The following is a 26,739-nucleotide window of genomic DNA, read 5'->3' on the forward strand; positions in this document are numbered from 1 at the left end:
ACGGGTTCGATCCCTGGTCCGGGAAGTTCCCACATGCCGCAGAGCAACTAAGCCCGTGTGCCACAACTACTGAGCCTGTGCTCTAGAGCCTGCAAGCTACAACTACTGAGCCCGTGTGCCACAGCTACTGAAGCCCGTGTGCCTAGAGCCTGTGCTCCGCAACAAGAGAAACCACTTCAATGAGAAGCCTGCGCACCGCAACGAAGAGTAGCCCTCACTCGCTGCAACTACAGAAAGCCCGTGCGCAGCAACAAAGACCCAATGCAGCCAAAATTAATTAATTAATTAATTAATTAATAAAAAAAATAAAATTAAATTCTTTATCCTTGGTATCAGTTAGAGATTTTCCCTTCATTTATCTTTTTCAGTTATATGGCTGGTTGTCCAAATAACATTTAGTAACAATTTATACCTTCTCCACTGATTTCAAATACCTCTTGTATCATATTCTATATTCTAATGCAAGGATGTCTTTCCAGAGGCTGTTCTCTTGGTTTGATCTGTTTGTCTATCCCTGTGTTGGTATCATACTATTTAAATTGCTCTGTTTTCATGCCTTTTAGGGCTTATCAGTGAAACAGATGGCATGCTCCATTTGGGTAATTTGAAAAGAATTTAATCAAGGTACTGTTTATTTAGTGAGATACCACAGGGCTCAGAGAAACCACAGGAGCAAGTTTGTTACCCTGGCCTATTAGCTAATACCCCTAGGCATAAATAGGCAAGAAGAAACTTTTGCCAGAACCCAGTGGGCAGAATATGAGGAAGGAAGCCTTGAGAGTAGTGGTGCCTTTGGTGGAAGGAATGAAGATAATAAATATCCAGACCTCACTCTCCTTCGCCCTCCCATTTCCTCCCTGTGCATCCTGTGGGCTGAACCCAGTCAAAAGCCAGAGGGCAGGGGACCTGGTGGTACGCCCGCTACAGGCCAGCCCCCAGGGCACACAGCGGGGCAGAGAGTATGGATGGTGGATCTGGAAGGCAAAAGAAAGGTGTGCAACCGGTAGGAAAAGTCTCCGCTCAAAAATTTCTCGGCTCTTGTACATATACTTTACCAGTGATCACAGTCTTATATGCAGTTTGTTAACATTAAAAGCATTTCCTGTTTTGTCTGTTGGCGCATACCTTCTGGCAGCTGTTTTGTGTATTTGAAATGCGTTGTCTGTTTCCTTCTGTCTGAAATCTGGTATACTTATTTGGAATCCCCTATCTGTTCCTCCGATCTGTGCCGATTGGTTAGATCCCGAAGCCCTCCTTATTCTCAGAGCTCCTTTCTCTTTGTTAGATTCTTAGGCAATAAAACTATTTTGGTGAAAGACACCTTTCCCAACCACTGTGTTGCTCCTGGACTTTGAACTTCATTAGGGGCAGAGACAGGATTTCTTTTAGCTTGCCAGAGTGGTGTGCGAAGATTCTGAGGCCACATCTAGTCTAATGAGTGTTGCGATGAGTTAAAAGTATCTGTTCTGGTCACAGTAATGAAATGTTGCTGCACGTTCTTGCATTTGCTTTCTAGGCGTTGTGTACTTGTCTCTGAATCACCTTACTCTTACCTTGAGTGGCTCACCACCCATTTTAGTCTTGTTTTTGCCTGGACGCAGTAGGACAATGAAAGAAGAGAATGTTTTAGTCTTCTGTAGAATAAAGTGAGCTCCAATTTTGAAAGCACAACTAGAAAAAGCCTTACTCTAACTTATTAGAGACGTTTCAAATCATGTGAATCTAAAATTTGGTCCTGTGAGAATAATTGGTAACCAGTTGAGAAAAAAAACCTGAGAGTAAAATAAAAAGTCATCTGCCCTGACCGCTCTTACTGTCTTTCCCATTCGGAGACTTGTAAGGTGTTAAGAGTGGAAGGGACTTTCAATGCCATTAAGACCATCTCCCTTTACAGATGAGGCTACATATTCAGAAAGGGAATGATTTGTCCACACAGTGGCAAGTGAGTGATGGAGCTGGAGTGGGAACCTTGTCCTCCTGAGGTTGCGTTCTATCCAGTATAGCACTTGTTTCTCATTTTGAACCCAGGACTGACTTTCTAGCATAGGTGGCTAACCTATTGTCTGTTCATGTGGGTATATATTAGCTCCTGAGCTAGAGTGGAAGCAACTTGAAGGCAGTAACCAAGACCTCTACTTTTAAATCCATACAACTATGCACATTTAGAGTGTATGTTTTGTGCACTGAGTGAGCTTATCAAATGTCTGTTAAGTTGAATAGATTGATTCTCTGTTGAAGAATTAATGATTGAGGGCAAAAGAAGGGCTAAGGAGTTACTGAAGATGTTTACAATATTTAGTTGGGAAAAAGAGTTGGAAGTTAATGATTTTCTGGAGGATTATGTTAACAGTTAACTTGTCATTCATTCAACAGAGGCCTGTAAAAGAAAGAAGAAACTGTTTGAGCAAGTTATGCTGAGGAATGTTTGGTTTCAGGGTGAGTGGGGGCAGTTTTGGTTTTGAGTATATAGGGACGTTCTCGGGGTCTCTTGCTATCTTGGTAGGAGGTCCTGGGAGAGAGGAGATGTGTAATAGCAGTAGTGCCAGACGTATTATTTCCAGAGAAGGCTGTTAAGCAAACACATTTCTTCCTGTTATTACTTTTTCAAGGGATATGTTCAGATACTTTTGTTTTTCCTTTGATTGAGTTGCCCTGTGTTGGTGAATGTGGGACAACTGCAGTTGAAGTTGAAAGTGTGGAAGAATCTTCTTCCTCAATTCCTGAATGCTCTGCGAAAGAGTGGGAGCCATCTGGATGTCAGAAGAGGAAGCTCTTAATGAGCTCCTTTTTGTTTTGCTCCAAAGACTTTTGAATTGATTGTTAGAATCACTTTAGCTCAGAAGCCTGCCTGGGCTTTGATATGGTGTAAAGGGAGGCGATTCCAGGGCCTCTGTGATGGGCATATGCACCAGCAGCTGTTCCTCCGTATTTTAACTCGTGCCCCCTTGCTCCCCACATCCACAGCCCTGCAGGTGCCTGCTGTGGTGAACTTCTGACCCATCCTTTTGGTCCATGGTACTTGATCTGTGCTGTTTCCAGGTGGCTTGGCCCTCCTCTGAGACAGACATCAATTGCAAAGATCAGAGTGGGCTGGCTTTTGAAGAGGTTTTGCAAACCTGCTGAGAAATGTGGTGCTTCTTTCATGTTTCCATTCCATCTGTCTCTTGAGAGGGCAAAGGGACAGTCTTCATGTGACCGGGGGCTGTTGGTGTTGGCTGCAAATTCATTTCAAATTACTTTCTACATTTTTGTCACAGGCATCTAACAGCCATTGTATTTCCTTGATCTTGACATTGTTCTAGCCTGTACACTAACGCAGAACAGAGGCAAAGTTCTCGTTCATCATGGGGTTATAACCAAATGCTTCTTAGTTTTTTCCTTTTTTAAAAAAAAAAAAAACTATTTATTTATTTAGGCTGCACCAGGTCTTAGTTGCGACATGCAGACTTCTTAGTTGCGGCATGCATGCCGGATCTAGTTCCGTGACCAGGGATCGAACCCAGGCCCCCTGCATTGGGAGCGCAGAGTCTTACCCGCTGGACCACGAGGGAAGTCCCAGGAATGTATAATATTAGTTTGCTAGTTAAGCTGCTAGTGACACCTCCTTAGGCAACCATAATACATTCATTGACTACCCTGTATGCCATACGTGGGTTTCAACTGCATCATTTTCTATTCTAACAACAACCCTATAAGATGGTTGTTATCCTTGTTTTATAGATAAAAAAGTAAACTGAGGCTAAGTTTTAGCCAAATGCCGTATCAGGTATGTAGATGGGAGAGACCTTTGGTCCACTGAGTCTAAAGTCTTTTCTCTTTGTGCTCTACCAGGGGATCATAAGTGACTCAAATTTAGCAACTACCTGACTTCGTTTTACTAGGATATGGCCACACCCATTTGTTTACATATTGTCTGTGGTTACTTTCACCATGGCAGAGTTGGGTAGTTGCAACACAGGCTTTGTGGCCTGCAAAGCAGAAAATATTTAATATCTGGACCTTTAAGAAAAAGTTTGCCAACTGCTGCAGATAGTGACCACATCATTAGGAACCGGGACAGTTTTTCTGGTTGCACAATGCGAGTATGAAAACCTAGAGTCTGTCATCTGTCTGTCTCACTTTTTTTTTTTCCTTTCCCTTTTCTTCTGTCTTCTAAATACTTTTGTTAAGATTTTGTGGAGGTATGGTAGCCTTTACCTCTGAGTCTAAATGCCAGCTAGTAGTGGTTTGATTTATTTATTTAGAGATTTCCTGTTGGAAATCTTGTGATAGATTGTTTGAGATTCTAAATGGTTTTGTGAAGTGTAAGTTTTTCAGCAGGTGTGTCTTTTTTTTTTTTTTAGGTCTGTCTTTCTTGAGGGAAAAGATCAGATAATGTAATAGTGCTATGATTTAGCAAGTTCTGCTGCTTTCATTTTGAAAGGGGAGCTTCCCTGTGTTCTTGCCTGATGTTAATGTATTATTACATGGACAAATTCTAGCCAGAGTGGGTTTGAAGGAATATTAATACCAGTTTTATGCTCCTCAGGCTTACTGGAGGTGTGCCTAAGAGAAAGTAAGCTGTAAGATAGCAGTTCTCAAATATCAGTGTACATAAGAAACACTTTGAGATGCTTGTTAAAAAATGTAAATTCCCAAACTCTCAGCCTAGGCAATTCTGAATCAGTAGGTCAGCTGTAGGTGCCTCTGATGCTTATGAGAAAAAGCTGGTATGGGGAGTGGAGTCTTGTGTAATACAGTGATTCCAGGCAGTCCAAATAAAAATGGCATTGATGACTAGTTTTTTAATCCTGCTTCAGTTTACCTTGGAATGTGATGTTGTAACTATAAACGTTACATGTTTAAGTAAAACATAATAAGAAAATTATACTGCTATAATTGCATTTTAACTACTTCTTTCTTCTATTACCACAAATAACAACAATAGCATTTTATGTTTTCTGTAGTGCTTTATAGTTACATAGTTCCTCATTATACACATCTCATTTGATTTTCTGTCACCCCTTGAGGTGTCAAGTAGTATAGTTTTTTTTTTTTTCACACACACACACTGTATTTTATTTTTACAAGAGATAAATATACTGACACCAAGCACTGTACATGGATGACCACAACAAAAGCAACAATGATTGCAATTACCAAACATGAAACACACTCATACTATGTCATAATATTGACATTCAGTCCAGTAATCCTCCACTGTAACAGCTCCTTTACTTTGCAGTGAAAATTGATTTGTATATTCTTTGCCTCTGAGTCCTTGTGGGATTTTTTTTTTTTTTTAATTCAGACAGAAAGTCACAAAAATTATACTCATCCTCATCAGTTCACTCAGTCCCATGTAATTAATTTTTTTTTCATCTTGATCTTTTGTTAGCACTTTTATGAGTTCATCAGTTTTTCATTAGAGTTCTGAAAATGCTTATTCATTCAGTTCAGCAGTACAGTCAGTTACCAGAAACCTGTACTTGTCAGAGTCTTTTCCATGAATTTCTTGAAGATGAAACCCTTTTATAGGAACATATTTGCAAAATCATCAGAGTACACCCAGAACTGTCTGTAAATGACAAAAGACTTAAAAATGACCACGGTTAAAGATTTGATGAAAGTTCATAATAATGCAGTTGACAAGAAAATTAGTTATTTCTGAGATATACATTTTAAAGTAATAACTAGGATTATGACTTATAACATTATACCAGAACATATAAGATTTTTAGAAATTTCATGTAATGTCTGAAACATTTATATTAACATATTTCCATACATCTTTCCATACAAATACAAATATAAGATTTTTAGAAATTTCATGTAATGTCTGAAACATTTATATTAACATATTTCCATACAAATAACCCAATGAAAGTTTAGTATTAGTTGTTTTGTTTGTTTTTTTATACTGCAGGTTCTTATTAGGCATCAGTTTTATACACATCAGTGTATACATGTCAATCCCAATCGCCCAATTCAGCACACCACCATCCCCACCTCACCGCAGTTTTCCCCCCTTGGTGTCCATATGTCCATTCTCTACATCTGTGTCTCAACTTCTGCCCTGCAAACTGGCTCATCTGTACCATTTTTCTAGGTTCCACATACATGCATTAATATACGATATTTTTCTCTTTCTGACTTACTTCACTCTGTATGACAGTCTCTAGATCCATCCACGTCTCAACAAATGACTCAATTTTGTTCCTTTTTATGGCTGAGTAATATTCCATTGTATATATGTACCACAACTTCTTTATCCATTCGTCTGTTGATGGGCATTTAGGTTGCTTCCATGACCTGGCTATTGTAAATAGTGCTGCAATGAACATTCGGGTGCATGTGTCTTTTTGAATTACAGTTTTCTCTGGGTATATGCCCAGTAGTGGGATTGCTGGGTCATATGGTAATTCTCTTTTTAGTTTTTTAAGGAACCTCCATATTGTTCTCCATAGTGTCTGTATCAATTTACATTCCCACCAACAGTGCAAGAGGGTTCCCTTTTCTCCACACCCTCTCCAGCATTTGTTGTTTGTAGATTTTCTGATGATGCCCATTCTAACAGGAGTGAGGTGATACCTCATTGTAGTTTTGATTTGCATTTCTCTAATAATTAGTGATGTTGAGCATCTTTTCATGTGCTTCGTGGCCGTCTGTATGTCTTCTTTGGAGAAATGTCTATTTAGGTCTTCTGCCCAGTTTTGGATTGGGGTGTTTGTTTCTTTGATATTGAGCTGAATGAGCTGTTTATATATTTTGGAGATTAATCCTTTGTCCGCTGATTCATTTGCAAATATTTTCTCCCATTCTAAGGGTTGTCTTTTTGTCTTGTTTATGGTTTCCTTTGCTGTGCAAAAGCTTTGAAGTTTCATTAGGTCCCACTTGTTTATTTTTGTTTTTATTTCCATTACTCTAGGAGGTGGATCAAAAAAGATCTTGCTGTGATTTATGTCAAAGAGTGTTCTTCCTATGTTTTCCTCTAAGAGTTTTATAGTGTCCAGTCTTATATTTAGGTCTCTAATCCATTTTGAGTTTATTTTTGTGTATGGTGTTAGGGAGTATTCTAATTTCATTCTTTTACATGTAGCTGTTCAGTTTTCCCAGCACCACTTATTGAAGAGACTGTCTTTTCTCCATTGTATATCTTTGCCTCCTTTGTCATAGATTAGTTGACCGTAGGTGTGTGGGTTAATCTCTGGGCTTTCTATCTTGTTCCATTGATCTATGTTTCTGTTTTTGTGCCAGTACCATATTGTCTTGATTACTGTAGCTTTGTAGTATAGTCTGAAGTCAGGGAGTCTGATTCCTCCAGCTCCATTTTTTTGCCTCAAGACTGCTTTGGGTATTCGGGGTCTTTTGTGTCTCCATACAAATTTTAAGATGATTTGTTCTAGCTCCGTAAAAAATGCCATTGGTAATTTGATAGGGATTGCATTGAATCTGTAGATTTCTTTGGGTAGTATACTCATTTTCACAATGTTGATTCTTCCAATCCAAGAACATGGTATATCTCTCCATCTGTTGGTATCATCTTTAATTTCTTTCATCAGTGTCTTATAGTTTTCTGCATACAGGTCTTTTGTCTCCCTAGGTAGGTTTATTCCTAGGTATTTTATTCTTTTTGTTGCAATGGTAAATGGGAGAGTTTCCATAATTTCTCTTTCAGATTTTTCATCATTAGTGTATAGGAATGCAAGAGATTTCTGCGCATTCATTTTGTATCCTGCAACTTTACCATATTCATTAATTAGCTCTAGCAGTTTTCTGGTGGCAGTTCTAGGATTCTCTATGTATAGTATCATGTCATCCGCAAACAGTGACAGTTTTACTTCTTCTTTTCCAATTTGTATTCCTTTTATTTCTTTTTCTTCTCTGATTGCCGTGGCTAGGACTTCCAGAGCTATGTTGAATAATAGTGGTGAGAGTGGACATCCTTGTCTCGGTCCTGATCTTAGAGGAAATGCTTTCAGTTTTTCACCATTGAGAATGATGTTTGCTGTGGGTTTGTCATATATGGCCTTTATTATGTTGAGGTAGGTTCCCTCTATGCCCACTTTCTGGAGAGTTTTTATCAGAAATGGGTGTTGAATTTTGTCAAAAGCTTTTTCTGCATCTATTGAGATGATCATATGGTTTTTATCCTTCAGTTTGTTAATATGGTGTATCACATTGATTGATTTGCATATATTGAAGAATCCTTGCATCCCTGGGATAAATCCCACTTGATCGTGGTGTATGATCCTTTTAATATGTTGTTGGATTCTGTTTGCTAGTATTTTGTTGAGGGTTTTTGCATCTATATTCGTCAGTGATATTGGTCTGTAATTTTCTTTTTTTGTAGTGTCTTTGTCTGGTTTTGGTATCAGGGTGATGGTGGCCTCATAGAATGAGTTTGGGAGTGTTCCTTCCTCTGCAATTTTTTGGAAGAGTTTGAGAAGGATGGGTGTTAGCTCTTCTCTAAATGTTTGATAGAATTCACCTGTGAAGCCATCTGGTCCTGGACTTTTGTTTGTTGGAAGATTTTTAATCACAGTTTCAATTTCATTACTTGTGATTGGTCTGTTCATATTTTCTGTTTCTTCCTGATTCAGTCTTGGAAGGTTATACCTTTCTAAGAATTTGTCCATTTCTTCCAGGTTGTCCATTTTATTGGCATAGAGTTGCTTGTAGTAGTCTCTTAGGATGCTTTGTATTTCTGCGGTGTCTGTTGTAACTTCTCCTTTTTCATTTCTGATTTTATTGATTTGAGTCCTCTCCCTTTTTTTCTTGATGAGTCTGGCTAATGGCTTATCAATTTTGTTTATCTTCTCAAAGAACCAACCTTTAGTTTTATTGATCTTTGCTATTGTTTTCTTTGTTTGTATTTCATTTATTTCTGCTCTGATCTTTATGATTTCTTTCCTTCTGCTAACTTTGGGTTTTGTTTGTTCTTCTTTCTCTAGTTTCTTTAGGTGTAAGGTTAGATTTTTTACTTGATATTTGTCTTGTTTCTTTAGGAAGACTTGTATAGCTATAAACTTCCCTCTTAGAACCGCTTTTGCTGCATCCCATAGGTTTTGGGTCGTCGTGTTTTCATTGTCATTTGTCTCTAGGTATTTTTTTATTTCCTCCTTGATTTCTTCAGTGATATCTTGGTTATTTAGTAACGTATTGTTTAGCCTCCATGTGTTTGTCTTTTTTACGTTTTTTTCCCTGTAATTCATTTCTAATCTCATAGCGTTGTGGTCAGAAAAGATGCTTGATATGATTTCAATTTTCTTAAATTTACTGAGGCTTGATTTGTGACCCAAGATGTGATCTATCCTGGAGAATGTTCCGTGCGCACTTGAGAAGAACGTGTAATCTGCTGTTTTGGGATGGAATGTCCTATATATATCAATTAAATCTATCTGCTCTATTGTGTCATTTAAAGCTTCTGTTGCCTTATTTATTTTCATTTTGGATGATCTGTCCATTGGTGTAAGTGAAGTGTTAAAGTCCCCCACTATTATTGTGTTACTGTTGATTTCCTCTTTTATAGCTGTTAGCAGTTGCCTTATGTATTGAGGTGCTCCTATGTTGGGTGCATATATATTTATAATTGTTATATCTTCTTCTTGGATTGATCCCTTGATCATTATGTAGTGTCCTTCCTTGTCTCTTGTAACATTCTTTATTTTTTTTTAAAATTTTTATGTATATATTTATTTATGGCTGTGTTGGGTCTTCGTTTCTGTGCGAGGGCTTTCTCTAGTTGCGGCAAGTGGGGGCCACTCTTCATCGCGGTGTGCAGGCCTCTCATTATCGCGGCCTCTCTTGATGCGGAACACAGGCTCCAGACGCGCAGGCTCAGTAATTGTGGCTCACAGGCCTAGTTGCTCCGTGGCATGTGGGATCTTCCCAGACCAGGGCTCGAACCCGTGTCCCCTGCATTGGCAGGCAGATTCTCAACCACTGCGCCACCAGGGAAGCCCAACATTCTTTATTTTAAAGTCTATTTTATCTGATATGAGTATAGCTACTCCAGCTTTCTTTTGATTTCCATTTGCATGGAATATCTTTTTCCATCCCCTCACTTTCAGTCTGTATGTGTCCCTAGGTCTGAAGTGGGTCTCTTGTAGACAGCATATATATGGGTCTTGTTTTTGTATCCATTCAGCCAGTCTATGTCTTTTGGTTGGGGCAGTTAATCCATTCACGTTTAAGGTAATTATCGATATGTATGTTCCTATGACCATTTTCTTAATTGTTTTGGGTTTGTTTTTGTAGGTCCTTTTCTTCTCTTGTGTTTCCCACTTAGAGAAGTTCCTTTAGCATTTGTTGTAGAGCTGGTTTGGTGGTGCTGAATTCTCTTAGCTTTTGCTTGTCTGTAAAGCTTTTGATTTCTCCATCAAATCTAAATGAGATCCTTGCCGGGTAGAGTAATCTTGGTTGTAGGTTCTTCCCTTTCATCACTTTAAGTATATCATGCCACTCCCTTCTGGCTTTCAGAGTTTCTGCTGAGAAATCAGCTGTTAACCTTATGGGAGTTCCCTTGTATGTTATTTGTCATTTTTCCCTTGCTGCTTTCAATAATTTTTCTTTGTCTTTAATTTTTGCCACTTTGATTACTATGTGTCTCGGCGTGTTTCTCCTTGGGTTTATTCTGTATGGGACTCTCTGCGCTTCCTGGACTTGGGTGGCTATCTCCTTTCCCATGTTAGGGAAGTTTTCGACTATAATCTCTTCAAATATTTTCTCTGGTCCTTTCTCTCTCTCTTCTCCTTCTGGGACCCCTATAATGCGAATGTTGTTGCGTTTAATGTAGTCCCAGAGGTCTCTTAGGCTGTCTTCATTTCTTTTCATTCTTTTTTCTTTAGTCTGTTCCGCAGCAGTGAATTTCACCATTCTGTCTTCCGGGTCACTGATCCGTTCTTCTGCCTCAGTTATTCTGCTATTGATTCCTTCTAGTGTAGTTTTCATTTCAGTTATTGTATTGGTCATCTCTGTTTGTTTGTTCTTTAATTCTTCTAGGTCTTTGTTAATCATTTCTTGCATCTTCTCGATCTTTGCCTCCATTCTTATTCCGAGGTCCTGGATCATCTTCACTATCATTATTCTGAATTCTTTTTCTGGAAGGTTGCCTATCTTCACTTCATTTAGTTGTTTTTCTGGGGTTTTTTCTTGTTCCTTCATCTGCCTTTTCATCTTCTCTATCTTTCTGTAACTGGTTTTTCATCCACAGGCTGCAGGATTGTAGTTTTTCTTGCTTCTGTTGTCTGCCCTCTGGTGGTTGAGGCTATCTAAGAGGCTTGATGGGAGGCTTTGGTGGTGGGTAGAGCTGCTCAAGTATTATAGTTTTCACTTGTCAAGTGAGTAAGCAGATTTAGAAAACAAGTGATTTTTTTTTTCCTAACACAGCACAGCTAATAAGTAGTAAACCTAGAATTCCTGTACACCACTTCTGATTTCTAGTCCAGCATTACATGCAATGTACATTCTTGTCCTTACAATGCCTATTTTGATTTTTAGAGGAAAATATTGTTCCGATATCCTTCATAGAGAAAGGATGAGCTGCCCACAGTTAAATACTTTGGTAATCTCCCACAGGTGACTCAGTGTGGGGGTGGTCACAGTAGTATACAGATGGGCAAATCAGTTGTTTTTTTTAGCACGGAAGAAGAAATCTCTCTTCTTCTTTGACAGAAACTTCATAAGACAGGTCGGGAGATGCAGGAGAGGATCATGGACCTGCTTGTGGTGGTGGAGAATGAAGATGTCACTGTTGAGCTAATTCAGGTGAACGAGGATTTGAATAACGCCATCCTTGGATATGAGAGGTGAGCAGTGGCACGCCGTCTCCGACCCTCCTCCAGTGCTAGTTTAACCTCCAGGTACTCAGGGTTCTTAGAGTGCCTGCAGGTGAGCACTCTGAAAGATCAGGAACAAGTTCTGGGCATGGCCGCCTTCCTCCCAAGATAGGGAGTCCTGGTCCTGCTCTTCTGGGAGTGTGTGATATGGCTTGCAGGAATGAGCGTGTCCCTGAGCAGTGTGAGGGGCATTCATGGGCAGTGTAAGCAATGCTCACGAACTGCCCTGGGAGCAGGGCCTGGATCTTAATCACGGAATGTTGTCCGCACTGAGCACATCGTAAGCTCTCAAATAGACCAATGCCATAAACGAAGCGTCGTAGTGAAAGTGAGGTTTACCCTAAGGTTGAGGTGGAGAACAACATGGAAATGGTGAAGAGAAGAGAGGAGGATATTTATATGGAGAAAATAGTCTACACAAAACCAGAGTAGCCAGTGAGGATGATCTGTATATGAACACAGATTTTTTTTCTAAATTCTGTTCAGAAAAGTATGAAGGCAAAATTTTTAAATACAGTCATCCCCTGATATCTGTAGGGGATTGTTTCCAGGAACCCCCCCAAGGATACCAAAATCCACAGATGCTCAAGCCCTTTATGTAAAATAGTGTAGTATTTGCATATAACCTATGCACATCCTCCTGTACACTTTAAATCATCTCTAGATTACTTATAATACCTAGTAAATGTAAATGCTATGTAAACAGATGCTGGTTCATGGCAAATTCAAGTTACCTTTTTAGAACTTTCTAGAATTTTTCTTTTTCGAATATTTTCAATCTGAGGTTGGTTGAATCCTCAGATGCAGAACCCACAGATACGGAACCTGTGGATACGGGGGTCGACTGTACTCATAATTTTGTTTCTAACATTTTAGTTTTTTTCTAAACTTTTTTATAGTCGTAATCATATAAAGAACATATACTTTTGTTTCTCCCTTGATTTTCTTTGCTCTAAAACCAGTATTCGTGTATCCTATGTTCTTAAATGCTTTGGGTAAACCATTATTATTATTTTTATTTTTTTAATAAATTCTATTTATTTATTTATTTTTATATTTATTTTTGGCTGTGTTGGGTCTTCGTTTCTGTGCGAGGGCTTTCTCTAGTTGCGGCAAGCGGGGGCCACTCTTCATCGCGGTGCGCGGACCTCTTCACTATTGCGGCCTCTCTTGTTGCGGAGCACAGGCTCCAGACGCGCAGGCTCAGTAGTTGTAGCTCACGGGCCTAGTTGCTCCACGGCATGTGGGATCTTCCCAGACCAGGGCTCGAACCCATGTCCTCTGCATTAGCAGGCAGATTCTCAACCACTGTGCCACCAGGGAAGCCCTAAACCATTTTTTTAAATAGCTGCATAATGGTCCATGTTTCTGTCACAGTTCACTTATTAGGCATTTAAGTTGTTTCCAAGTCATTTATTCATACATCAAAGTAATAGTCTTATAATCTATTGTAATCTATAGTCAAGCCTATAGTCAGGAAAACACCTTCAATCATATATATAAATATACACACTTGGAAAGTGAAATAAATGCAGTGAATAGGAGGTCTATTTGGTGAGAATAACAGCCAGACCTAATCCAGGTCAGAAAATGGACAGGAAAGCTTCTATGAGGAAGTACCATTTAAGCTGGGAACTATGGGATGAGGAGGAGTTGACTAAACCAGGAGCAGGTTAGAGCACATACGGTTGTGAAGGTATGGCAAGGTACAACAGGCCTGGGGAGAGAGCCAGCACCTAGAACCCGGCCCCAAAGACCGGCAGCATGCTTCGATTGACAGGTGGCTTTCTCCTCAGTCTTAATGAAAAGTGCTATATACAAACATAGCTTCAGGCAAGTCTCCTGGTCTCTTTCCAAACCTATACCTAGGCCTTCCTAGCATAGAAATTCTGGAGTCTCTGAGATCCCCAAACTTTTTCTGGATGCTTGTTTCAAATAGGAGTTGTATTGGCATTTTGGGTAGGGCAGTTTTCCCTTATGTGGCCCCTACCTGCTAAATATCAGAGGTTTTCCTCCAAGTTACAGTGACATTTCAAGACACCCTTAGGGGAACCATTTCTGTTGAGAATTCCCTGGAATTAGTGGCCATATTTCCCACCAACAGATGAAGAATGGGACCAGTGTGACATAAGGGAAAGAGGTGAACAGGTCCGGATTCAAATCTTGCTGATGATTTTGGACAAATTGCTTAACTTTTTTAAGATTTGGGTTTTTTCCTATTTATTAAAGAGGATAATACTACCTATTTGGAGAGGGTTTGTTTATTTTATTTGTTTGTTTCTAAGAATTAAATGCCATAATGTATATTAAAGCACCTAGCTGGGTGCTAGCACATTAAATATTAATTTCTTGTCCTCCTCCTCTTCTTGTCCCAGTGAGCCTTTTAATTTATTGTCTAGACTTTTTTCCCCACTCACCGTGAATGAACCAAGAGAATCAGGGAAGTAAAACCCACAGCTGCGAAATAAGTTCTTTCCCTCACTGTCTCACTGTCAGGGAGAGCGGCCGTTCTGTGAAGAGGTGACAGGGCACCAAGGGAGGGATGTGAGCCCTGTGACCATGTTCCCTTACCCCTAAGCAAACCTTGCCCTTCGGGTTTTTTTGGGTGTTTTTTTGTTGTTTGTTTGTTTGTTTTGGGGGGGGGTTGGTATAAATCTTTGTAAATGGGAAGATATCTAAGGAAAACCATATGGTTTTCAGTAGAGTGCTGACTCATGGTTTTCATTTTGGAGAATTCTATTACAAACCATAAGACCACTTACTAAAAGCTTCCTCCAAGGGGGAATGTGTGTTTATCTGGTCTCAATATCAGGAGATTGGATTATTTCTGTGAACAGCTTTTCCTGATTCAGCTTTGAACCAGGGCTGCGTTCCTTTTTGGAGGCTCTAGAGGAAAATCTTTTCCTTAACTTGTGCAACTTATGCCACTTTCCTAGGCTCCTGACCCCTTTCCTCCATCTTCAAAGCCAACGTTGTCTGGTTGGGTCCTTCTCACATCGTATCCCTCTTGCATCCTTCTTCTGCCTCCCTCGTCCACATTTAAGGACCTTTGTGATTACATTGGGCTCATCTGTGTGGTCCAGGATAATCTCCCTATTAAAGTCCACTCACTAGCAATCCACTCCATATGCCATCTAACCTAACATATTCACTGTTCCATTGATTAGGATGTGGACACCTTGGCAGGGGAATCATCCTGCTTACCATGCTTACCACAGTCTGCCCTCTGTTCCCTAAAGATTCACATCCATCCCACAGGCAAAATACATTCACCCTATTCCAAAATCCCCAGAAGTCTCCACTCATTACATCCAGGGAATAGTTGTGCAAGTAAGGAAACAGAAATTGTTACTCAAGGCTTGATTTGTGAAGGTTGTTCATACCTTGCACATAACTAGCTAGCATGCAAGAAGCCAATACCATGAGTAGATGGAAGAAGCAGCACGTGTGTTAGAAAGGGGAAAATCCTTAAACCTAAGACATGTTTTAATTCAGTGTAAGCTTTTAGACTTGAAAGTGTTTAGGTTCATGGAATCTATGTGTCGTAATAGTAATACTATGTATTTCTAAAGCAACTTTTAGTTTGCAAAGCATTTCCACATTCATCCACCTGTATTATCTGTCTGTATCTTGCCCTTGAGAATAACTTTGAGGAAATGGTTCAAACACTGCTATTCTCTTTGAGTAGATGGAGAACTGAGGATCATATGTATCGTCTTATAACTACTCAATAATAATACTGACACTTGTGCCTTGGATTTCTGCCTTCAGCTTCACTATTCTTTGAAACCTATTCCCTTATTTATTTATTTAACTGCTCCTCCTTTACCCACAGTGTACGAACAATGTAAAATTAAAACAAAGTTGTAAAAGGTAATATTGTTAGGTGTCAAGTGTCTTATAAAAGTGAAGATTAAACAGTGAAAATATGTTAATTGTAGGTGAATTTTATGGAAAATGATCATTTTTGATAATTTTGGCAGAATTAGAAACAACTCAAATATTTGAGAATAAGGAGAATATTTATGTATGTGATTCATTAGGTTAAGTATGCAACCACTAAAAGTTGTATTTCTGAATAACTAGAAAAATGATCTGAACATAATGGAATTAGAATACAGAGTTATGTAAAGTATAATTTCAACTAAGTTTAAAATAGATTAACTTACAGAAAAAAAATACCAGAAGGAAGTACATCATAATATTAATAGGAACCATATCTTGATGATGGAATTATTCATATTTGTAATATTTGTCCATTTTCTCATAGTTTTCTTTAAAGGCATTATTACTTTTATAAACTGGGAAAAAGTTATTAAAGTACTTTATTGGGAATTGGGGATGAGGCTGATTATTCCTAAATATTTGCACATTAATAATTTTGTTAAATATTATAGCATTTTCATATCTGTTTTCTTTTAACTACTTGCATTTTGTTAATTCAAACAGGTTCATTCGAAACCAACAAAGGATTTTGGAGCAAAATAAGAACCAGAGGGAAGATGCCAATGTAAGTAAATAGAACTGTTATAAAATAAACAATTGAAAATTTTATGAATTCTACAGCAAGGAGCAAAGCTTATATAAAACAAGTCTTAAAAAAGAGAAGACATGCGTTAATGATTTGGAGTGGTTTTAGTAGTGTAGAGTATCTGCCTTAATAACTCATTGAGTTATTGATAAGAGGTCATAAGAAGATTCTCTAATTAAGCAGGGACCCATGTCAGTGGTGAGATGTGATTAGTACTAGCATTGTCTATTGAATGGAGAGTTCTCTCTCAGGATACTTCCAAATAGGATCTTCCTTTCTCCAAAGGAAAGTCTGGGGAGAAAGCTGTGACAAACTGCCTGACACAGTTTTTTCTAAATTGTGTTTTTGTTTGCTTTGTTTTCAGACTTCCACTGAACCTTCTGCCCCGTCCTCTGATCTCCTTGACCTGAGTCCCAGCCCTCTGATGCATAGGGCCAGTTTGGGAGAACTCAACACCCTGAATGCTCAGCTTTCAGACTTAAGTAAATAAGCACATGGGCCTTTTCAGACCAGCGGAAGAGCTTGATGAGAAACAGTTCTCCTTGGTTTCTTGATTAAATGGAACCTGAGAAGAACTGAAGTCAGTCTGAATATCAGAGAACTATATCAGGAGATTTAATTACTTCTTGACAAATGGTTGGGTCACACCCATTACAGGAATGGGATGTGTCTGAGGGAGGAGGTCCTTGAAACTCATCCCACTGGCTTAGTATCTCAAGGAATTCGCCTGGCCTGGTTATAGAGCTTGTTCAGCTCCATGGCCAATACTTAAACCTACTCTGAACCCACTCGCTATTATCTTTGGGTTTCTCTGCCATACTACAGCATAGGAAAGGGAATATTTGATGCATATAGAGAAAATCAGGAATTATGAGGCCTCATGGTGGCGAAATGTAGAGGGCACATCACAAGATTTTGAGTCAGAGAAGTCCAAGTTGAAATCCCAGTTCTGCCACCTCTTAGCCACCCACCTTAGAGACTTTCCTACTTTATAAAGTGGGAGCAATTGTTGCTTTAATGGTTTTCTGTGAAGGTAAATGAATGATGTTGCACTGTAGGCTTAGGGTTACCTACCTTATCTGTCTTATTTGTTGTCTCCTATTATCCTTCCCAAAGAGTTTTGGTAAATTACAAAGTAAAGATGATGAAAAATGCTGAAATCCAGAATTTTCTGCCAAATTAAAATCAGTTTGTTTTCCTTTTATGTAGCAGGATGTTTTAGAATCAGAATAGTCAGTATCACTCAATTTGTGGTTTTCTTATTACTTATCCCATTTTTAAAATGTTGGCTGCTTGCTTGGACCAGTGGGATGTTTGGAGTTCATTATATTGAAGAGTTTTCTTGAGTTTTTATCAGGCATTTTCAGAGCAGGGGGGAAATAATTATTCTCTTTGGGGTGTCTCATGATTATGGGAACTTGAGAGTTTGGAGAGGTGAGGGTAGAGCTCTATATATGCCATAGCTTTTTACTTCTGTGCTTGACAGGATAAGACATAAAATCCCTTCCATTCTGAGTCAGCTTGGGATTTTAGAAAACCCAACACAATAACGTTTGCTACCTTTACAACGTCCTCTTTTTACGGCAGGGAATTTCTCTCTTTCCAATTGCCATAAATGATGTTTTTGAATTTCTGTTTGAGGAAATCCCACGATTTTACGGTGACAGAACTATCTCAATCTTCTTAATTTGGTGGTTTTTTTTTTTTTTAAACAGTGGAAAATTCAACAGAACTGATGGACAAAATGTTTTAAAGCCAAGCAATAAGTACATTTTGTGTTCTAGATTTCAGCTCTCCAAGTCCTGTTGTAACAAACAACTTGAAACCCAGTCTTCATCCACAGGTGGATTTGCTAGCCTCAGAAAACACAGAAACACCCCTGTAAGTATGTCAGTAATACTCCAGAACTAATTCCATCTCATTCTGATTCCTCATATTTAAGAAAACACGACATAATAGAAAAGGTAGAGACTTAGGAATCATACATAACTGATACAGAATTTCAGTACTTCTTCCTATTAGCTGTGTGACCTTGGATGAGAAACTTAACCAGTGTGAGCCTTCATTTCTCTTCTAAGAATACTCTCTAGGATTCTTACAAAGATTCTGTGCAATGCTGTATGTACCTCCTAGTATAGCACTCAGTACATAGTAAGCCTTCCATAAATTCTGTTTTCTCTTATTTTTTTAGTGGTAACAGGAGGTAGGAAAAATACAATGACAAAGTGGGGGAACAGAAACGGCCGCACAGATTGCAGAGCACTTGCTATGTGGCAGGCACTTTGCTGACCTGTTTTTATTTATTGCATTTAATCTTTGCAGAAGTTCTTGGATCGGTGCCGTTATCATTATTCCCATTTTATAGGAAAAAAGGCTGAGACCTAGGGAATAGAAGTTCATGTAGCGATTAAGTAGCAGGTCTGATGAACTGATAGTTCACCAAAAAAGAAATACAAATGACTTAGAAACATATTTTTGCTCAGTGATGCTCAGCCTTACGTACAGTTACAGAAATATAAATTAAACTGCAATAAGACTTTTTTTTAACCTCACAGATCGGCAATAGTCTACATGTTTGTTAACATGCTTTATTAACTGTGGAGAGACAGATACTATCACAAAATTGTGCAGTTTTTATGAGGGGCAAGTGGCAATATCTATTAAAATTATAAATGTATTTACCTTTGAACTTGCAGTCTAGGAATTTATGCTCATTTATGCAAAATAAGGTCTTTACAAGATTATTCTTGACAGTATTTGTGCAATAGCTAATAATTAGAAACAACTCAAGTACCCTTCAGTTTGGGGAATGGTTAAATAAACATCTACACAATATATTATTATACTTCTGGAGAAAAAAGTAGGCCCTCTATGTGAGGGACAATCACCAATGTATTTATTATTAAATGAGAAAAAGTGCAAAGTAGTGTGTGTATACTATCTCAAATTTGTGTAAGCAAGTGAGAAATAATATATGCTAATATTTGCCACTCTTTGCATAGAGAAACATAAGAAAGATGCAGAAGAAGCTAAAAAAAGCATGGTTACCTAAGGTCAAGAAGAGGCAGGATGGAGCAGATAAACAGCAAAAAAATAAACAGAAGTTAGATTTGCCTTCCATCAAAGCCTATTATATTCTTTTTTTTCCTTTTAAATATATGTATTTTAGGTAATAGGCAATACATTTCCATGATGCAGATATCAAAGCAATATAAAAAGATGTACAAGGACAATACTTGATCTCATCCCACCCCCATCCTGCCTCTTGCTCTCCCTTGGGTCATACCTGCTCCCACCCGGGGAACCCCTTTGTTAGTTTCTTATTTATCCTTCCAAAGTGTCTTTAGGTAAATAGGAATATGAATTCTTTTTTCTCCTTTATTAAATAAAGGGCGGCATACTATGCATACTGTTTTGAACCTTGCTTTTGTTTTTCACTCAACAGCATGTCTTGGCTGTGTTTTTATGTCAATGGACTTAGATATTTTTTAGTTACTTTTCTATATTAAAAAGGAGAGGGGCAGACTGAGGAGAAGAGAAAGGAGAATCAAACTGGGGAAAAAAGCAAAAAAAAAAAAAAAAATGTGTAAGGGAAGAAGAGAGAAAGGAAAGATTCATGTGCTGGGACATGGCTATCTCTTGACACCAGGTTGGGTCATTACCTTAGCTTGACTCCCTCTGGTCTTGACTGCTGTGATGCAAGTAAATGTTGAAATGTTGTAGGCAGAACTCCAGTGAAGTTGCTTAGTAAATAAGCAACTGGTTATTGCTTAAATAAGCAAGTGGTCTGCAGTAGCTGATTCTGTTTTCCTTTATTCTGCAAATCTTGTTGGGAAAGATTGACCATAAAGATGAAATCCCATTACAAAAAATGTCTGTATAAAACTCACACAAAGATCAAATCCTAGCTAATAGCTGCTTAGTTTTGTGGATCTCATACTCTAAGGTGCATAAAAATCACTTGAGTGACCATTAAACAGTAAAATTGCTGGCCCCTAGAAACTCTGATTCAGTAGCAAGAATCTTTAGTTTTAAAAAATGTCTGTGGGGAACCATAAGGCAGTGATCGGGTTGATCATTAGAAACCCTGTTAGGGTTGTCTGCCCAAGTTCCAGATATCAAAATAATTATAATAGTTCTTAGAATTCACTGGAATAAAAGATAATGTGTGACATCTATATTTTGTTTTCTAGACTGTCTTTTGTATCTATTTTTTCTGATTTTCAGAAAAAGCTTATATTGATACATGAGTGAAAGTATCACTAGTCAGTTTTTTAGTGATGGAAATTGAAGCGCTAAAGTTCACTAGTCCAATTTTTTTTTTTTTAATTTTATTTATTTATTTATTTATGGCTGTGTTGGGTCTTCGTTTCTGTGCGAGGGCTTTCTCTCGTTGCGGCAAGTGGGGGCCACTCTTCATCGCGGTGCGCGGGCCTCTCACTATCGCGGCCTCTCTTGTTGCAGAGCACAGGCTCCAGACGCGCAGGCTCAGCAATTGCGGCTCACGGGCCCAGTTGCTCCGCGGCATGTGGGATCTTCCCAGACCAGGGCTCGAACCCGTGTCCCCTGCATTGGCAGGCAGATTCTCAACCATTGCACCACCAGGGAAGCCCTAGTCCAATTTTTTAGTGATGGAAATTGAAGCGCTAAAGTTACCTAAGGCATGAATCTGGGTTAAATCATATGCCAGAGATTACATATGAGTGGCAAAATCAGCCATCAAAATATCTTACGGTCCTGAGATTTTTTCACCTCTCTGTGTTTGCAGTTTAATTTATCATCACAGAACAAATGAGTGATGGAATTATTCATAACAGAAAGGATCCCTGAAAAGCAATGATGATGATGGGATGAAGTCACAGGTCATATTTATAGCCCACTTAGTATCAGGCAATAGGCTAAGAAGAATAAGAAATGCTTACTAATTACTTACTAGGGCTCCCTACAGGCCTATGAGATAGGTACCCCCAGTATTCACTGTACAAGTGAAGAAACCAAGGCTGCCAACTAGTGCAGAAAGAGGATTCAAATTCAAGTGGATCTGATTTCAATACCTGCTCTCTTTTTTTCTTTCTGCACTTTAATTTTATTTTAAAAATTTCTGCATGGTAAAATTGACCCTTTTTTTGTTTGGTGTACAGCTCTATGTATTTTAACATATATACATAGATTCATGTAACCACCCCCACAGTCCGAATGTAGTATGGTTCATTATCCCAAAAAACTCCCTTATGCTATTATTCCTTTATAGTCACACACCCCCATCCCCAACCCCCAGCAGCCACCAGTCTGTTTTCTGTCATTATAGTTTGTGACAATAGCATCTGAATAGAGTCATACAGTATGGGATATTTCTAGAAACGTTTATGTAAAATTATTTGCTTCATGTATTTGAAGCTCTGTCTTTTAAGTGCATTTGCATTCAGGATTGTTGTCTTCTTGGTGAATTGACCCTTTTATAATTATGTAATGTCCCTCTTTATACCTTGTAATTGTCTTTGCCCTCATGTTTACTTTGATATTAATATAGCCACTCTAGCTTTCTTTTTTTTTTTTTTAAATTTATTTATTGATTGATTGATTTTTTTGGCTGTGTTGGGTCTTCGTTTCTGTGCGAGGGCTTTCTCCAGTTGCGGCGAGCGGGGGCCACTCCTCATCGCGGTGCACAGGCCTCTCACTATCACGGCCTCTCCCGTTGCGGAGCACAAGCTCCAGACGCGCAGTCTCAGTAGCTGTGGCTCACGGGCCCAGTTGCTCCACGGCACGTGGGAACGTGGGATCCTCCCAGACCAGGGCTCGAACCCGTGTCCCCTGCATTGGCAGGCAGACTCTCAACCACTGTGCCACCAGGGAAGCCCCTAGCTTTCTTTTGATTAGTGTTCACATGGTATATCTTCTTCTGCCTTTTCACTTTTTTTTTGGCTGCGTTGGGTCTTCATTGCTGTGTGTGGGCTTTTCTCTAGTTGCGGCAAGTGGGAGCTACTCTTCGTTGTGGACCATGGGCTCTAGGCATGTGGGCTTCAGTAGTTGTGGCTCGCGGGCTCTAGAGTGCAGGCTTAGTAGTTGTGGCGCATGGGCTTAGTTGCTGTGCGGCATGTGGGATCTTCCTGGATCGAACCTGTGTCCCCTGCATCGGCAGGCAGATTCTTATCCACTGTGCCACCAGGGAAGCCCTGCCTTTTTACTTTTAACTTAATTATTTGAAGTGAGTTTCTTATAGATAACATATGGTTGGGTCATGCATTTTTATGTATTTTAATAATTTCTGTCTTTAATTGGTATGTTTAGACCATTTACATTTAATATGTTGGGATTTAGGTCTAGCATTGTGTAATTTGCTTTCTATTTGTTCCCTTTGGTGTGTGTGGGTTTTTTTTTCTGTTTCCTCTTTCCTTCATACTTTAGGTCATTTGAATGTTTTCAATATTCCATTTTATCGTGATTTTGTATCTTTGTGTAGTGTATATATGGGGGGGGAGGAATGGTTGCTCTAGGAATTACAGTTTTTTTAGTGTACTTAAAACCAGTATTTTCCCACTTGAAGTGAAATGTAGAAACCTTATTATCATACAGCGCTCCCCTTTAATTATATAAATTATAGTTATTGTATGTATTATGTATGTTAAAAAAACCACCACCAGACAATGTATAATTATTATACGATTATTTTTCCACATTATTACATTATTTTTCCATAATATAGTTTTTGCTTGCAACCCTCAAATAAATTTTAAAGACTCAGGAAGAGAAAAATAGTCTATTATATTTACCATTTCTGTTGCTTTCCTTCTATTCTGGTACAATTTCTCTTCTCTCTGAAGAATTTCTTTTAGCATTATTTTAGAGAAGGTCTGTTGGCAGTGAAAGTCTCTTAGATTATTTCATGTGAGTATGTCATTTTCAGTTTTGTTCCTGAAGGATATTCTCATTGGATTCTGGGTAGATGGTTCTTTTCTTCCAGCAGTTTTTAAACATTGCTCCGGTCTCCTCTGGCCTAAATGGCTTCTAATGAGAAAGCTAACATTCATTCAAATTTTCTTTTTCCCCTACTGATTCTGTGTTGTTTTTTTTTTTCTGTCTGTGCTTTAAGAACTTTTCTTTTTTTCTAATTTTGAACAGTTTGATTATGATGTGTCTGAGCATGGCTGTCTTTTGGTTTTACTGAGTGTATTCATTTCCTGTGGCTACCATAAAAACATTACCACAAACTGGTGGGTTTAAAACCACAGGAACTTATCTTCATAGCGTTCTGGAGGCTAGAAGTCTGAGAGAAAGCAAGGCAGTCTCCCTCCAGGGCTGTCAGAGGAGAAGCCATTCTTTGCCTCTTCCAGATTCTGGTGAGTGTTGGCACTCCTTTGTTTTTTGGCCACATCACTTCACTTTCTTTCTCCACCTTCACATTACCTTCTCCCCTGTGTGTCTCAGCCCCTCCTTCCCCACACTCCCGTTTTTCTGGTTTAAGGTCACTTGTCATTGAATTTAGTGCCCACTCGAACATCATCTCAGTGTCCTTAATTATATCTGCAAAGACCCTTTTTCCAAATAAGGTGACACTCATAGGTTCCAGGAATTAGGACAAAGACATAACTCTTTGGGAGCCACCACTCAACCTATTACACTGAACTTCTTGAATCTGTGGGTTTGTCTTTGACCAAATTTGTGAAGTTTTAAGCCTTTATTTCTTCAAATATTTTTTTCAGCACTACACACTTTCTGCCGTCCTTCTGGGACTTTTGATGACACACGTTAGATCTGTTGTCATTGTTTCATAGATCCGTAGGGTTCTGTTCATTGCTTTTCTCACTCTATTTCCTCTGTCATCCCCACTTTGCTGTTTAGCTCATTCTGTAATTTTTTTAAAATTTCAGTTACTGCAATTTTCAATTCTAAAATTCCCATTTGGCTCTTCTTTATAATCTTGTGTTTCTTTGCTGAGACTCTATTTTTCTGTTTTTTTTCCAAGAGTGTTCACAGTTCCTTGCTGAAGCATTTGTATAAATAGCTGCTTTAAAATTGTAAGATAATTTCAGCATCTGTGTCCTCTAGATATCAACCACTGTTGATTGTCTTTTCTCTTGCAAGTTTAAATTTTCTGTTCTTCATATGCATGGTAATTTTGGATTGTATCTTGGACATTTTTAATGATATGAGACACTTCATCTTATCTAAATCCTGTTGAGAATGTTGATGTTTTGATTAGTAGGCAAACAACCTCATGAGGTTTACCCCACAGTTTCAGCCTGCCTTCTGTGTGCTTTGGTTCCGATGTCAGTTAAATTTTTAAAGCCTTGGCAGTACTATTGAGATCTGTCCCACATGTGTGCCACCCAGTATTCATGTAAGGTCTGGATAGCAGGCTGTGTGTTCAGTTCTCAACATCTTTGGCATTTATTGGGATCAGCCGTGGATGCATAGATCAGGGTGTGAGCCCAGGATTTCATAAACAACTTTGAGGTTGTTTTCCTGAATTCCTCCCTCTTTGTGATTTCTCTGGTTCTTTGCTTTCCTGGGACTCCCTTTTTTGGCTCTCCAGTCAAAAAGCTGAAGGTTTACTATGCCATGCATTTCCTTGACTATGCTTGTGTTGGGCACCAAATGGCAGGACAGAAGGGATAAAAGAAACAACAGAGGTTTGCCATATCCTCTTGGGATCACAGTTCTACCTCTTAGAGAGGAAGGTTCCCCTCACTCAGAGTTTTAAGCCCCTGTAGGTCCCTGTTGCCTCTGCTGTCACTGTAGCCACCTTGGGATCGCCTAGGGTTTGGGGTGTGAAAGAACAAAGAGGAAAAAAGGGATGGGGGATTTCCACACTCTCTCTGAGCATTAGGATTTCCCTTTCCTGCTCCTTGAGTGAGAATGAGAGGCTTCTCCTGGAGCTCTGTCTTCACTGCCCACTTGGGTTTTTTAGGCTGCACTGCATTCCAGTTAGGGAATACCAGAGGGACAGAACATGGTAAGTTCACCAACATTTCACTGATACTCAAATTCTAGTCTTCTTTCCCAATCAGCCTATAACTAGTGTTTACTTTTCAGTTCTCAAATATTTGCCCCACACATTCTGTCCAGGTTTTATAGTTGCATTTGGTGGGAGAGACAGGGTGAAGTGTGTTTACTCCAACTTTACTCCAAACTGTCCCCCCTTCCTAACCTCTACTCTGCATTGCCCCTCATCCTTTAGGAAACGATGGGGTGGTAGCTACGCTCATGCAAAGACTGAAGGCTCTGCTGTCACTGGTATAGTGTGCACACTCCAGGGTCTCAAGGCTGCCACTGCCTGGGGACAGGGTTTTATCTTTACTGTCTTTGGTATTTGGGCATCATGATCTGCTGGGCACTAAAACCAATGGTAATTTTTATTGATATATAAAATTAATATGTTTGTGTAGTCTGAAGGTAACGTTTTGGGTTTTTAGACCAGGGAAGTCATCTTTTTGCATCAGTGATCTCACTGTAGGGTAATCATGCTGTGTTATCACACTATCCTAGGTTTGTCCAAAGGACCAGCCAAAACCTCGCCTCAAGTCCTACATATGAGAGTGTAAGTAATGAAGGCCTTCCCTGGCAGTGCACCTGATGAGCAATTATCATGCTAAAAAGGAACTCCTGGTCCTTAATTCTCATGTTCTGCTCAAAGTTTCTTTATAATGTGTTGATGCAGCCCTTGTTAGGACTTTTCCTTGTTGTCTTTTTAATCATTTAAGATAGACAAGTGTAGTCTCACTTCCATTAGAAAGATGGTTAAGGATCAGAATTCCCTTAGAGCTGTTTATATTTGCTGTCTCCACTTTCTTTCCTCCCATCCTCTGACAGACTTCAGACAAGTTCTCATTCCAGCCACTTTACTGGCAGAGCTCTTGTCAAGGTCACCAGAGACCTCCAGATTTACTAAATGTAGTCCTGCAATTCTCAGTCATCTTACCTAATCAACAGCAACTGACAGTCAGTCACATCCTCCTTTCTGCACATGTGGCTTTCAGACACCACTCACTTTGGGTTCTTCTCTTGCCTCAGTTCTTCTCCATCCCCTTTGCTGGTCCCTCCTCCTCTACTGGCCTTTCAGTATTGGAGACCCCAGGAGTCTGGCATTCATTCCTCCATGGTCTTTTGGTCTCGTATCTTGAAATTCCATTCAGACTGATGACTTACAAGTTGCTGTCTCCAGACCTTATGCCTTCCCTACACTCAGAACTCACATTTCCACCTTCCACTTCACATCTCCTCTTGCTTTCTTTCAGCCCTGTCTCCCGATTTGCTCTTCCTGCTGTCTTCCCCACTCAGTAAATGACCACTATTTCAGTTGCTGAGGTCAAAAACCTTGAGAAATCATGCTTGACCTCTACCATTTTACCTCTACCTTCAAAATATATCCAGCCACTTCATCATCCAGCC

At 39.2% G+C, this 26,739-nt stretch overlaps 2 protein-coding genes across 10 annotated transcripts in view; one reads left to right on the plus strand and one right to left on the minus strand.

Moving 5' to 3' along the window:
• The window catches only part of TOM1L1 (target of myb1 like 1 membrane trafficking protein), a 60,485-nt gene that overhangs the window by 27,120 nt on the left and 6,626 nt on the right, over nucleotides 1-26,739 (plus strand). For 6 of the 7 annotated variants that reach the window (XM_082442227.1, XM_082442225.1, XM_082442228.1 and 3 more), the window contains 5 exons: nucleotides 11,656-11,789; nucleotides 16,269-16,329; nucleotides 16,715-16,832; nucleotides 18,135-18,231; nucleotides 25,837-25,888. In XM_082442227.1, the coding sequence (XP_082298353.1) occupies nucleotides 11,656-11,789; nucleotides 16,269-16,329; nucleotides 16,715-16,832; nucleotides 18,135-18,231; nucleotides 25,837-25,888 (462 nt within the window). The remainder of the gene's footprint in view (nucleotides 1-11,655; nucleotides 11,790-16,268; nucleotides 16,330-16,714; nucleotides 16,833-18,134; nucleotides 18,232-25,836; nucleotides 25,889-26,739) is intronic. The other variant, XR_014257650.1, reaches the window with a different exon arrangement.
• Nucleotides 1-26,739, minus strand: part of COX11 (cytochrome c oxidase copper chaperone COX11) — a 60,902-nt gene that overhangs the window by 19,318 nt on the left and 14,845 nt on the right. The window lies entirely within an intron of this gene.

The sequence above is a fragment of the Balaenoptera physalus genome, assembly GCF_965194825.1.
Source record: "Balaenoptera physalus genome assembly, chromosome: 20".
In the NCBI taxonomy this organism is placed as follows: Eukaryota; Metazoa; Chordata; class Mammalia; order Artiodactyla; family Balaenopteridae; genus Balaenoptera; species Balaenoptera physalus.